This window comes from Stigmatopora nigra, chromosome 4 (genome assembly GCF_051989575.1).
Source record: "Stigmatopora nigra isolate UIUO_SnigA chromosome 4, RoL_Snig_1.1, whole genome shotgun sequence".
NCBI classification, from domain to species: Eukaryota; Metazoa; Chordata; class Actinopteri; order Syngnathiformes; family Syngnathidae; genus Stigmatopora; species Stigmatopora nigra.
The window spans coordinates 1,705,965-1,720,288 of NC_135511.1; the positions used below are offsets into that span (position 1 = coordinate 1,705,965).

Genomic DNA, 14,324 nt, shown 5'->3' on the forward strand with positions numbered 1-14,324 from the left:
TTCCTGCCCGTTGTCAGCCAGGTGGGGAAGATGTTCCTTATTAGATCTGCCGACAAGAACAATGAAAATTTTTGGTGCCTCTTGCTTCCTTCTCAGAAATGTCTGTAGAAAGGGGCACATTGTGTTCCTTTTGCTCCAGATCTATAAATAGGGGTACATTTTCTCCTTTATACCCATCCGTTTCAGGCCCCTCTTGTGCTTTCTGTGATTCCGGGGTTTCCCTGCTTAAGTAACCTTTTTGTACTTAATAAAAGTCAATGTTTTCATTTTAAAGGTTAATACGGGCTGTTACGTGTTATTCCCTTAACAAGGATGCCTTGTTGATGCTGTTTACTTTAGGAGAGTGACCTGGCCTCGGTAATGGTGGGGACAGTTCAGTTGTTTTTTACTTGTGTGGCGGCGCTCATCATGGACAAGGCAGGAAGGAAAGTGCTGCTCGTCATTTCAGGTGAGATTTTTAAGATATCATTGGACATGTTAAAATTGTCAAAGAAATTGTTAGATGCCAGGGACATGACTTGACCTGGGCCTACCTGTGACTTCCCTTTTCCTGTGTCACTGTGTTTATTTATAGGCCTGGTCATGGTTATCAGCACAGCAGCGTTTGGGCTATATTTCCACTTGATGTCCAGGAGTGCCTCACCGGAGGAGCATCATGCCAACATGGCTTGGTTGGCCCTCCTCAGCATGGTTGTCTTCATCTCCGGTAAGCTGTGCAATCCATGCAACACTTTTAAAAAATATATATAAAAAAAATACCTTATGAATAGACACCGTATTTTCACGACTATAAGGCGCACCCTCAATGAACGACACGTTTAATGTTTTTACCATATATAAGGCGCACCGCATTGTAAAGCGCACCGCTTCGCAATCCACTGCTCTATCGCACCAGATTATACGGGTCTACGGTAGAGGCTGGGGTTACGTTATGCATCCACTAGATGATGCTGCCCTAAAAGGAATGTCAACAAAACAGTCAGATAGGCCAGCCAAACTTTATTAATATATTCCAAATCAGCTTTCTGACAACTCTATTCAATCCCAACATTAATAAACAACAGTTTTTTTAAAAATTTTCTCCGAGGTTAAAGTATTAGTATTTTCATGACACAGCCATAGCATAATAACTCATGTTGAATAGGGAGGCGAATGCGGCATCCAACACGCACGTCTCCGTCTCACCAAAGTCATCATTAATCAAGTCAATAATTTCTGCCTTCCTGAAAGCTCGGACCACAGTTGAGACTTCCACTGGAAATGACGACGAACGTAGAAATAATGTGCTAGGTCAAGCTCAACCAAAATGAAACGCTGTTTTATATAACTCAGCATTTACTGCGCACTAAAAATACAGTCGGGGGCTGCTTGCCGCAGTTGAGATAGCTGTTCCGGCTCAATATTGATCCATATAAAATTTATATATATGGTTCGCATTCTAGCTCTGAATGTTCTGTTGACGCCAACATCCTGCAGCAGGAGTTCTAGTAAATGATGGCCGCTATCAATTGGTTGACAAAAGAACTATACAGTGGTACCTCCACATAGAGGTTAATTCGTTCCGGGACTGAGCTTGTATGTCGATCTTCTCGCAACTCCAACAAACGTTTCCCAATGAAATGAACTAAAAATATATTAATTCGTTCCAACCCCCTGAAAAAACACCAAAAACAGGATATTGGATTGGAAAAAAATGTTTTATTTCTTCTAATTCACCATATATTGACAAAGTAATAAGTAATGAGTGCTTTAATAGTAATAAAATGTGTTTAATGGAACTAAAATTAGACGGATTTCGCAGAGAGTATAGAAGACGGATATAGAAGCAAACGGAGGGGGGGGGGGACTTTAATCACGGCAACTCACTCGTAACCAAACAAACAAATTTAAATTAACTTGGATTAATATATACAGACACACTCAAACACGTTTAATGTAACTTTACACAAAACTGAACATGTCCTTACAATACGATAATGCGGCAACGCGTGACCACTTGCCAGGGTGCCTCTTTTCTACAAAATCAGAAAACTCTTGCCACCTAGCTAGCGTGTCTTTGATATCCCCCTCGTCCACCTACTCCTCGCTACTGAGTTACGGCAACACCTCCAATTGTTCACTCTCCTGGAGCTCAATTAAATCCTGTGTCATTAGTTCTTCGTGGTGCTCGGCAATTAGATCATTCACATCTGCCTCGTTAACCTCCATCCCCAATGAATTTCCAAGTGACACGATATCATCTATGACAACGAGCAAGTTCTGTGACACGAGAAAATGCAAGCTCCGCCCAGTGCTCGTAGATATCTGTTATACACAAAAGAGATGCGGCAAAAAAGACAAGATTGCGCTACAATGATAAACAGCCTCATGTCATGGCCACATGGCTTTCTCGTATCTCTATTTTTTCTTGTATGTAGAGCTAATTATTTGCTCAAAATGTTCCTCGTATCTCGAGCATCTTGTCGGTAGAGCTGCTCGTATGTAGAGGTACCATGGTATGTCCTAGCAGTCACTGCGCACTACTTTTTACTACTACGGGGGAAATAGAGTCGGGGGCTACTTGCCATAGTTGAGAACTGTTGCGGCTCAATATTGATCCATAAATATACCGTATTTTCACGAATATATGGCGCACCACATTTAAAGGCGCAGTGTCAGTAACGAGTGCAATTTCTGTATTTGACACACAAGACGCACCACATTTAAAGGCACAACCTGGCATGGCAAAACATACACCAGCTTAAACATACGGACACGTGCTAAAAAAAATTTCAAATGCAACGGAAGCAAAAGTTCGGTTGTACTTTAATTACCCATTTTACAATGTACACGCGTTTTTGATCAATCATCACCCACAAATCCATCAAAGTTCTCATTTTCTGTGTCCGAATTGAACAATTGTCCAAATTATTCATAAAAACGCCAGGTTCCCTCTCTTCGTTGTCAGAGTCACTCACATTGCCATGTGGCTACACAGAAATGATGCCGGCTTTGGCAAAAGCTCAAACAATAGTGCAAGCAGGCACTTTATTCCAAGCAGCGACTATCCATTTGCAAATAGTGGCGTAACTAGCCCGGTGCTGCCTCCTACTCTTCGTAAACCTGTGTTTGTCACCTATCATCCATAATTCCCATGCCGCTCGCAACTTTGCTTTGAACGCACGGTTGATTCCGTTGTCCATTGGTTAGAGTTCTTTAGGTAAGCCTCCGGGAATGACGGCAAGCTCAGAATTTTCATGACTTGGTGTTAGGTTCATTAATAATTACCCTCGTTCGTAATTATCAATAACTGCAGGCAGACATCTTATTCAATTATTGACATTTAATTAAATAGAATGGATCACGGATAAAAACCTCAGAGGGGAGATTCAACAAGCCAGGGTTTCCCCTACAACTTCGGAGCGTCTCCTCGAATAGACATTTTCGTACGACTCTTATTGCCATGAATCAAAACAATTTACAGAGTTGTTGATCATTTCATCACGTATGAGTAAAAACAACATCTGGAACTACAATAACAATCAAAGTATTTTACCAATAACAAGGCAGGAGACTAGACCTAACAACATTTGGATTAGAACAATTATGCCTTCCCTTGACCTAAGAATCATATAACAATTACATAAAGAAAAACCCGAAGTGCGTCACGAGGTATAGCCACTATGTTGTAAATGACAGAAGCAACCCTGGCCTCGTTACAAAAGGGACCACCGAATCTCGAAGACCCAGATTGGTTGAATTGTTTGTATAAACATCCTGGAACAGGCAGTCGAGGTTAGAGATGACTTGGCGGTTATTAGTGACCTCGCAACACTTTGAGAATAGAAAGAGAATGATTTAACAAAGAAATGAATTAATACAACTATATGTTTAATAGTAATACAGAATAAACCCAACACTTGGATTTTCACCGCTACTGTGAGATTGGCATGCATGGAGTCGCAAATCAAAAGTGACGGCGAGCCACCCGGTCTATTAACCCACACCTCACATAGCCACTCTCTCCTTTTCTCTTCATCCATCCAGCCCGTTTGGTTTGCCTTCACAATGATGCCGGCTGGAAACTTTTCTTTCGGCAACGTCTTTCGCTTAAAAATCACCATAGGTGGTAGGTTCTGTCCATTATTATGGCAACCAAGAACAACATTAAAAGTGTATTCTTAAACACACACCCTCCGCATGCCTGACTCCACCCACGTCTGCCTTTTCTCTATATAAGAAGCGTGTCAGCCGTAAGTGCTTTCATTCAGACTTTGGAACGAGCTCGAAGCAGACACGAGGCTCTCCCCATTATAAGGCGTTTTGGAGAACCTTTTTAGTGCGCCTTATAGTTGTGAAAATACATTATATTGTTCGCAGTCTAGCTGTGAATGCTTTGTTAATGCCAACATCCAGCGGCAGGAGTTATTTTGTAAATCCACCCTAGTAAATGATGGCCGAACCATATATCCCGGCAATCACTGTGCACTGTGCTTGCCATAGTTGCGAGAGCTGTTCCGGCTCAATATTCCGATATGTGTAAGGAAAACAAGTTTCTTACTTGACTGTTTTTTTACCTGGTAGGGGACCCTGAAAGAATGCTTTATTTGATGCTCATTGTTGATATCAGTGAGCACTGATTGCATTTACATACTAGTAGTTTGTTTCCGTGCCTACACAAAAATAAAGGTACAATTATCAAGAAGTGTATATGTTAAATGTTACAATTATAAGCATGTGAAAAGACATTTATGTATATTTAAATATAATCTATATGTTACATTTTTTTATAAATACTTTAAGTTCTGTACTCAGTGAAAATAATTCCTCTCCGCTTGATTTAAATACCAAAAAACAGGGAGCTTTCGTCCGGGTACTTTTCATCAGTTTCAAGAAGCAAAGTTGTAATCGCTGCTTCTTTTTTGAAACAAATATGCTTTTGTACAAAGACATGAAAGGATTGCCATATTAGATGGCTATGATCATGTTGTCATCAATCTCCGGGGGGCTTTGTTTCAAACTGTGAGGCATATTAAAAATTTGTGGCCGATTTCTCAAAGTACTAACACCACCATATTCATCGTTATTAACATCATTGTTTTTAGGGAAATTAAAGTTCCACTTCGCTCCTGCTAAGAGACCTCTATTTTCGGATAAGGGCGACAGCGTCCGATGTAAGGTTGCCTGGGGTTCGTATTTCAGAAAAAAAATCACCCTCACCGAGTCTCCTGACCGTCCAGTCCACTCACGGAGCTCTATTTCCGTACACAAAAAAATAGCACCTACACTTCCTAGCCAGTTACGTCAGAAACTCAGGAGTTACAGCTTAATATGCATTTTTTTGCACTATGTGCCAAAGAACAACCTACTGTCTATCTCTGTTTCATGTGTTTTTATGTGTAGGCTTCGCCTTGGGTTGGGGCCCCATCCCATGGTTGGTGATGTCTGAAATCTTCCCTGTGAAAGTTCGTGGGTTCGCTAGCGCTGTCTGTGTGCTGACTAATTGGGGCATGGCCTTCATCATCACCAAAAACTTCCAGGACATGATGGTTAGCACATAACACATTACTAAGTGCACAAATAATCTCAGTCAATCGGTCGGTTTCCTGACTTTTTTCACTTAACTAGTTAGGAAGCAATCTACCCACTCAGACTGTTCCTTATTTTGTGACTTATTATATATCTATGATTACAATCTTTTTTAGACCAATAATTTTAAAATATTTCCCTTTAATTTCTGGTATCAAGGACCATAATGATATGCGACCCTTCTGTTAGATTTAGGTTCTTTTGGGGGGTTAGTTTGGTGTTTGTATTCTTTACTTTTTCACTTTGTGAAAATTACCAGTGCCAAGGAAAAGAAGTGGTCAGCGAGGAGGACATTGACAAGTTTGTCAAGGGGCACAAAGACGAACACAAGAGTTAATAGAACACTCGGCTACAGAAGGAATATAACGAGAAGGTGGATGAGGAGGAAGCAGCAGTACCCGCCCACGGACATTTTCGTCCGCCCACGGACATTTCCGTCCACCCACGGACATTTCCGTCCGCCCACGGACATTTCCGTCCGCCCACGGACATTTCCGTCCGCCCACGGACATTTCCGTCCGCCCACGGACATTTCCCTCCGCCCACGGACATTTCCCTCCGCCCACGGACATTTCCCTCCGCCCACGGACATTTCCCTCCGCCCACGGACATTTCCCTCCGCCCACGGACATTTCCGTCCGCCCACGGACATTTCCGTCCGCCCACGGACATTTCCGTCCGCCCACGGACATTTCCGTCCGCCCACGGACATTTCCGTCCGCCCACGGACATTTCCGTCCGCCCACGGACATTTCCGTCCGCCCACGGACATTTCCGTCCGCCCACGGACATTTCCGTCCGCCCACGGACATTTCCGTCCGCCCACGGACATTTCCGTCCGCCCACGGACATTTCCGTCCGCCCACGGACATTTCCGTCCGCCCACGGACATTTCCGTCCGCCCACGGACCTAACCTTAACCGCCGGCGACGAAATGTCAGGTCGTCGAACTGTCCAGCGACGAACTGTCCAGCGACGAAGTGTCCAACGACGAAATGTCGGGTCGTCGAACTGTCCAGCGACGAAGTGTCCAACGACGAAATGTCCGGTCACGTGTAGCATTATAGAAACATTAAAAGGGGATCATTTTTGGATATTTTTTTCCCCCAAAATGTCCGTCAACTTGGACTGCAGAAGGGCAACTTAAATCCAAACAGGTAAGAACCAGTAGCGAGAAATAAAATGGGTAAAGAATTAAATAACAAATACATCTGAAAATATTAATGTTTATTGTTCATTATTGATGTTAATCTTGTTGTTTCTTTTTATTCAACTTATGAAAAAAGTTCTGGAACCAATTAATTTCACAAGTAGAGGTACGACTGTATTTTGTATCTGCCTGTTTCCCTGCATTTGGGTACATTCAACCGCTTCACCCCACACTCTGAGTCAAAATATATGACCGTTCAACCTAGAGACAATTTAGAGTGTCCAATTAGCCTACCATGCATGTTTTTGGAATATGGGAATAAACTGGAGTACCCGGACTAAACCCACACAGACCTGAGGAGAACATGCAAACTCCACATAGAACCAGAACTGTGAAGCTGACGCACTAACCATAGGCACCACCGGGCTGCCCGCTGATCAATCTGACCAGGCAAACATTTCAACATAGATGTGCTACAGGAATTATTAGCTAAAATAATACCAATTAGAATATCGAGGATTATGTTGGAAATAAATTCCATTAATACAATTCACGTTCCTCTGTGCAAAAGGTTATTTTGTAATGAGCTCAACGGGTCTCTTTCAGACTCTCCTCACCAATGCGGGAACCTTCTGGCTCTTCTCATGCATGTGCCTCCTCAGTGTGGTCTTTACCATCACCGTTGTTCCCGAAACCAAAGGCCAGACACTGGAGCAGATCGAAGCAAGCTTCCGAGGAACAGCTGGACCGTGATGATTACCAGAAATGTCATAAATGTGAGAAACAAATGTTTTCATGTGCCCATCATATGTACAGTGGGTCAAATAAGTATTTAGTCAACCACCAATTGTGCAAGTTATCCTCCTTGGATAGATTAGAAAGGCCTGCAACTGTCAACATGGGTAAACCTCAACAGTTTGAGACAAAATGTGGAAAAAAGAGAAAATCACATTGTTTGATTTTTAAAGAATTTATTTCCAAATCATGGTGGAAAATAAGTACTTGGTCAATACCAAAAGTTCATCTCAATACTTTATGTACCCTTTTTTGGCAATAACGGAGGTCAAACATTTTCTGTAATTCTTCACAAGCTTGTCACACACTGTTGCTGGTATTTTGGCCAATTCCTCCATGCAGATCTCCTCTAGAGCAGTGATGTTTTGGGGCTGTCGTTGGGGAACAAGGACTAACTCTCACCATAGATTTTCTATGGGTTTGAGATCTGGAGACGTGGACCTTGAAATGCTTCTTACAAAGCCACTCCTTTGTTGCCTTGGCTGTGTGTTTGGGATAATTGTCATTCTGAAAGACCCAGCCACGTCTCGTCTTCAATATCCTTGATGATGGAAGGACATTTTCACTTAAAGTCTCTCGATACATGGCCCCATTCATTCTTTTCTTTACATAGATCAGTCATCCTAGTCCCTTTGCATTTTGATACTATGGGGTTATATATTGCATGGAGCCCCAGATCGAGGGAGATTATCAGTGGTTTCTTTACACCAAGCGTTTTACCTATTGAAGATTTAGTCTCCCCAGCCTGGTACAGGTCTACAATTTTGTCTCTGGTGTCCTTCGACTCTTTGGTCTTGGCCATTGTGAAGTGTTAGAGACTGAGGTTGTGGACAGGTCTTTTATACTGATGAGTTAAAACTGATGCTGTATATACAGGTAATTAGAGGAGACTTAGTAAGAAGTTAGACCCAGAAATCTTGGTTTGTAGATGACCAAATACCGTATATTCACACCTATATGGCGCACTTAAAAGTCTAAAATTTTCTCTAAAATGGTCGATGCGCCCAAACTGACTGAGTTTTATTTCTTGCCGGCATGCTACTTATTGCGATCAACGCAGTGGACGTTCATCCTAAAAATAGACCCCACGCATTCCAAGCATTGTGGGAAATCCATTCAAAACATCCCAGGGGAGTGGCCAGGCATTTGACTTCCGTGTGTTTGCAGCGCTTTTAACTTTCAAAAACACTCAATAGTTAAAGAAACAGTGTATCTTTAACTATACAGAGGAAATGCCTGGCGTGAATGACGACACAATGCAGGTCTGAACGCTTCGAAAATGTACTTAAGCCATGCATCGGACACAATTTAACAGCTTTGCTAACTAATTGCTCACGGAAGGCCAACATTGTAGTTCGGGCAGGCAGCGTCGCACGAGTTATGAGACAATTTGGAATGAATTGTCAATGCCGATATAACAGCGTGGAGAATCAAAGGCTCAGGAGTGATGCATGTTGTGAGTTACAATGTATTTTGAATGACTAAGCTCAAGTTTCGGCCAGCACTGTTCGAGCCTTTGCCAAAGGTGGAATCAAGTACCCGGAATACACAACTCTGGGTGACAGTGGAGCCTAGCATTTTAAATGCAGAACTCATTATATCAGAGTGTATCTTTGACCTAAATAAAGCATTGTCAAAGTTCGTTTTGCCCATTCTGTCTTTAAAAAAACATGCTGGTGCCAAGCCTAACATTACGCTAGTAGCTAGCATAACACACGGTAGTAAATGGTATAAGACACTCTAGTGGCTAGCATGACATACACTGGTGGCTAGCATGACATACGCTAGCGGATGGTAGAACATACGCTAGCGGATGGTATAACATACGCTAGCGGCTAGCATAACATACATGGCTAGGCCTGTGTCATGGTCGCGCCCTATCAGGCGAGAAGTCCAATGTATTGACAAAAACAGAAAGTATACCTACAATGAGACTACGCCCTATCGCGCGTTTCATGTGAAAATACGTTACTTATATTTCAGTTTAATTTGGAAATTAATCCTTTAAAAATCAAACAATGGGATTTTCTGATTATTTTTTCCACATTCTGTCACTCATGGTTGAGGTTTACCTATGTTGACAATTACAGCCCTCTAATCTTTTCAAGTAGGAGAACTTGTACAATTGGTGGTTGACTAAATACTTATTTGCCCCACCATATGTTAATCAATCTAAGATCCCCATTTTGGGCGGAAATGGATGGATAGCATTTCATGCAGTTTTTTTAAAGGAAGTTCAAGTGTTTCTACAACGTTGTGTATTTTCTTTTGAATTGTCAAGAAAATTTAATGAAAAGTTACACACTGACAGCAATTTTTAAATCTCGAACAAGTGGTCAGTCATGCCGATTTTCCAAATGTACTACAGACACTCCCCTACTTATGAACGTTAACTACGGTACACACAAACATGTGTGCGCATTGCGTTTATGTCAAAAAAATGTTCGGAAGTTAGATTTTGTATTGCGTGCCTTTTACTGAGTAGTGCTTCTTTCCGCTGCTAATACCGATGCCTAGCGCTGTGAGAGCTCAGCTCACCCAGCATCCACCTTCCTCTGCCCAGTTCGTTGCAGTGCGGAAGTGCGTGAACGTATCTCCAGGGCGCAAAGAACCTTTTTCATCTTTATCATTAAATATCTCATGCATCCATTATTCAATATGGTTGGTGAAAAGCGAAAGGCTTCTTGTGAGGGAGGTGCAAGGAAGAGGCAAGCCATTTCATTTGAAACAAAAGTGGCAATAATAAAGAAGCTTGATGCACGTGAGAAAGTGGTGATTGTTGCACGGGAAAACAACTTGAATCGTTCGACCGTCAGTACCATTTATAAACAAAGATCAAGCAGCAGGACTCAAATATTGAACTTGCACAAAGGTTGCTGTTGGGTTTATTCTGTATTACTATTATACATATATTTGTAGTCATTCATTTCTTTGTCAAATCATTAAATCATTCTTTCTATTGTTCGGCTCGAGGTCATAGACAGCCACCTGGTCCACTCTCACGTGGACTTCTTACCCAAAGATTGTTTATGCTACATCTCACCCAGTATCGGGCAAGGACTCGGGATATCTGCCACTTCCATAACAGTCGTGACACACTTCGGGCTTTATGTAATTGTTATATGATTGTTAGGTCAAATGAAGGAGTGATTGTTTTTATCCAAATGCCTTAAAGCCGTACGCGAAATACTGTTCGAGAGGATACTTTTGAAGACATCCTCCCTTAAGGTTCTTATCTGTGATCCAATCTATTTAATTAAATGTCAATAATTAAATAAGATGCCTGCCTGCAGTTATTGATAATTACAAAGAATGGTAATTTTTAATGAACTTATCAGTTGCAAATCAATTGAATGATGCCATACAGTGCTACCGCATCATTTATGATTAAAAAAAGAAGAAAACTGTGCAATCGTCATTAGATAGCTTCTTTCTAGCAAATCTCTGTCTCTCTCTTTCTATCTAATGCAGTGCTTCTCAAATATTGGGGCGTGCCCCCCTGGGGGGGCGTGGTGCGATACCTGGGGGGGGCGCGTGTAACCCTGGGGAACAGGATTTTATTTGGCCGTACTAGTATAAAAAGTAATTGCGCATCCACTACAGTAGCTGGCAGTGGCGCTCTCATTGTTACTTCTGTCATGTTTGCGAGAGTGCAACATTTCACAAGACAACAGTTGCCTTGGTTAGTGTTGAGTAGCCTGAACAGAAAGCTTCGACTGCGTTCTGTCTATAGCCTCCGTTATTCAACAACCCCCAACATGGAAAAGTTTTTAACAGGGATGAAAAGAAAAGCAGAGAGAGACAAAGATAATGAGACAAAAGAAAGTCACCCGAAAGCTAAGACGAAGAAATACGACGAAGCGTATTTAGCGCTTGGCTTCACTGTGACCACAGTTGGAGAAGAGGAAAGACCGGTGTGTTTGCTGTGTCTAAAAGTGCTCGCAGCGGACAGCATGAAGCCAAAAAAATTAGCGCGTCACTTAAATACATTACACCCCAATCACGCCGATAAGCCACTAGAGGAATTAATTCTAGAGCCGCTAGAATAATTAATTTAATTTTGGCAATGGTGCAATAAGTTGGTTAAACATGTTTACAGTTTAAACAAGGATTTATTTATTTTTTATTTCAGGCATTGATGCACTTAAAATCTTTTCTGTTGGAGACTTAAAACAAGATTTAATAAAGTTATTCTTTGTAAGTTTGACTATATTTCTTTCTTTTTTTCCTTTTCTTTAATGTTAATAAGGATAAAATGGTGTACTTATAACAATTTTATAAAATGATTTTATTTATAGTCACGGTGGGAAGTGGGGGGGGGGGGATAGTTTTCTTCTTGCTAGGAGGGGCCTAACAGAAAATAATTGAGAAGCACTGATCTAATGTATTGTGAAATATATTTGTATTCTTATATTTAGTCTTGCACCCTTTTCACTATGATGTATTAAAAGTTACTAGAATAGTATTTAACTTACACCTATTGGTAAAAATGTGCACTACACCTTTTGCACTCCACCTCCTTCGTTTGTATTAACGCCTCCCATTTTTATGACTTGTCTTATCTCTAATAAAATCACCGTTGAAGCAGCTTTTCGGCGAGAGATAGTTTAGAGGAGCTTGGAGAGTAGTCACACTTTCGGGCCTCAGGATGGTCCACTCCCCCGCCTTTGCAGACGCGGCCTTCAACTTTCATTCCATCTGCCTCAGTGTGTGTTCCTGTGTTCGAGTTTATTTAAGTGTTGGCCAGTAGCCCCAACATGTATGTATACAGTACTGTATGTATTCTGTCCATTTTTTCCCCATTTAACCAATGCTGGTTACTTATTCAAGCCTTAAACATACAAATACACTTATACATCCCTTCAATATACTTATATAGGCCTTAAACATAAATTGAAATACAAAATATAGCTCTGAATCAAATTACGAACAAATTCAACTTAATAACAATCGCTCGGAATGTAACTCGTTCGTAAGTAGTTGTCTGTACTTATAAGAAACAAAAGTAGATTAATAAGGATTTTTTTTAATTTGTCATGTTTACAAAACTCTCATGAGGATAACAGTTATGAAAATGAATAATTTTATCCATCATTAATACTTTCCTTTTTTTTTTCCTTTTTTCTTACCTGAACTACTAATAACCTCACCTACCTGGCAAGACAAATGTTTACTCACCACTGATCTTAATCCATTTTATAACATAGATACCAGTGGTGTGCCAACAGGGCCTTCAAAGCCCACTCTGATGGCCTAATAAATATCCGAATGAATACTTTGAATTCGTCCGTGCATGCGTGTATGTATGTATGTGTGTGTATGTGTGCGTGTGTGTGTGCGTCTGTATGTGCGTGTATGTGTGTGTGTCACACACATACACACACATACACACACGTACACACGTACAAACACGTACACACAAAAGTATAAAGAATAAATTTTATACTCCACTATATATATATATATATATATATATATATATATATATATATATGCATATGCATATGTATATGTATATGTATATATATATATATATATATATATATATATATATATATATATATATATATATATATATATATATATATATATATATATATATATATATATATATATACATATACATATACATATACACATATACATATACATATACATATATATATATATAAATATATATATATATATATATATATATATATATATATACATATATACATATATATATACATATACATATACATATACATATACATATACATATACATATACATATATATATATATATATATATATATATATATATATATATATATATATATATATATATATATATATATATATATATATATATATATATATATATATATATATATATATATATATATATATGTATATGTATATGTATATGTATATGTATATATATGTATATATGTATATATGTGAGCATTTAGTCATTTTTGTATAAGAGCTTCAATTTGTCTGGGGCGAGTCCCCGTTCCGAGGACTGTTTTCTGGAAGATATGTCTGACCCTTTCCCCAGAATCCAGACCTGGAAGGACCCTTACGGAATTGCTGATGCAGCGTGATCGCTATCGAACAACTTCCGTGATTACTCGCATATTGTCGTGAATGGTGACGCTCTTTTCGCTCGATTATTATTTTGCCGAATGGAGGCTTGTTTGTTTAATTTCCAATGGAGTTATTTTTGAGTTCCGACCATAATTGTTTCCTGACCAGACGTTTGGTGCCGTTTATTTGATCGCTGTTGGTCGCTGGTCTTTTGATCGTCGTTAGGGTTAGGGTTGGCGTCAGAGTTAAGGTTAGGGTTTAATATCTAAGTACATTTGACAACCATAACCCTAGCCCTAACGGTGACCAAAAGACCGGCGATCAACGGGGACCAAAGAGCGGCGACCAAAATAGCGGCGACCAAACGTCAAAGCACCTAATTGTTATTATTGAATACTTAATATGCGATGATTGTTACAGCTGTTGCTTTGGGTTATGCAATTGGATTAATCAATGCTCGCGAGAATTTCATTTGTGATGAGGATGATGTCAGAAAGAACTCTCCTTGAAAGATTATCATCAGAGATGCCAAATTAATTAAATATGGATAATTAATCAGATGTCCCCTGTATTGTTTCATAATTATATTTAAGTATAATTATTGATGAACCTAACATATACATTATCGCTGTCACCAACTATCATTGTCTACTGATAGAGTGGACTAGCCAGAGCTACCAAACTGTATCTGGAGCGAGCTGCACAAGCAAATATACTGTTGTGTTGATATAATCACGAT

The 14,324-nt window shown here is 40.1% G+C and overlaps 1 protein-coding gene across 5 annotated transcripts in view; it reads left to right on the forward strand.

Moving 5' to 3' along the window:
* The window catches only part of slc2a8 (solute carrier family 2 member 8), a 48,367-nt gene that overhangs the window by 27,135 nt on the left and 6,908 nt on the right, over window positions 1-14,324 (forward strand). For 3 of the 5 annotated variants that reach the window (XM_077714717.1, XM_077714716.1, XM_077714712.1), the window contains 3 exons: window positions 340-448; window positions 575-706; window positions 7,325-7,494. In XM_077714717.1, the coding sequence (XP_077570843.1) occupies window positions 340-448; window positions 575-706; window positions 7,325-7,494 (411 nt within the window). Of the gene's footprint in view, window positions 1-339; window positions 449-574; window positions 707-5,382; window positions 5,529-7,324; window positions 10,792-14,324 lie in introns of those variants that run through there. The other 2 variants (XM_077714715.1, XM_077714713.1) reach the window with 2 other exon arrangements.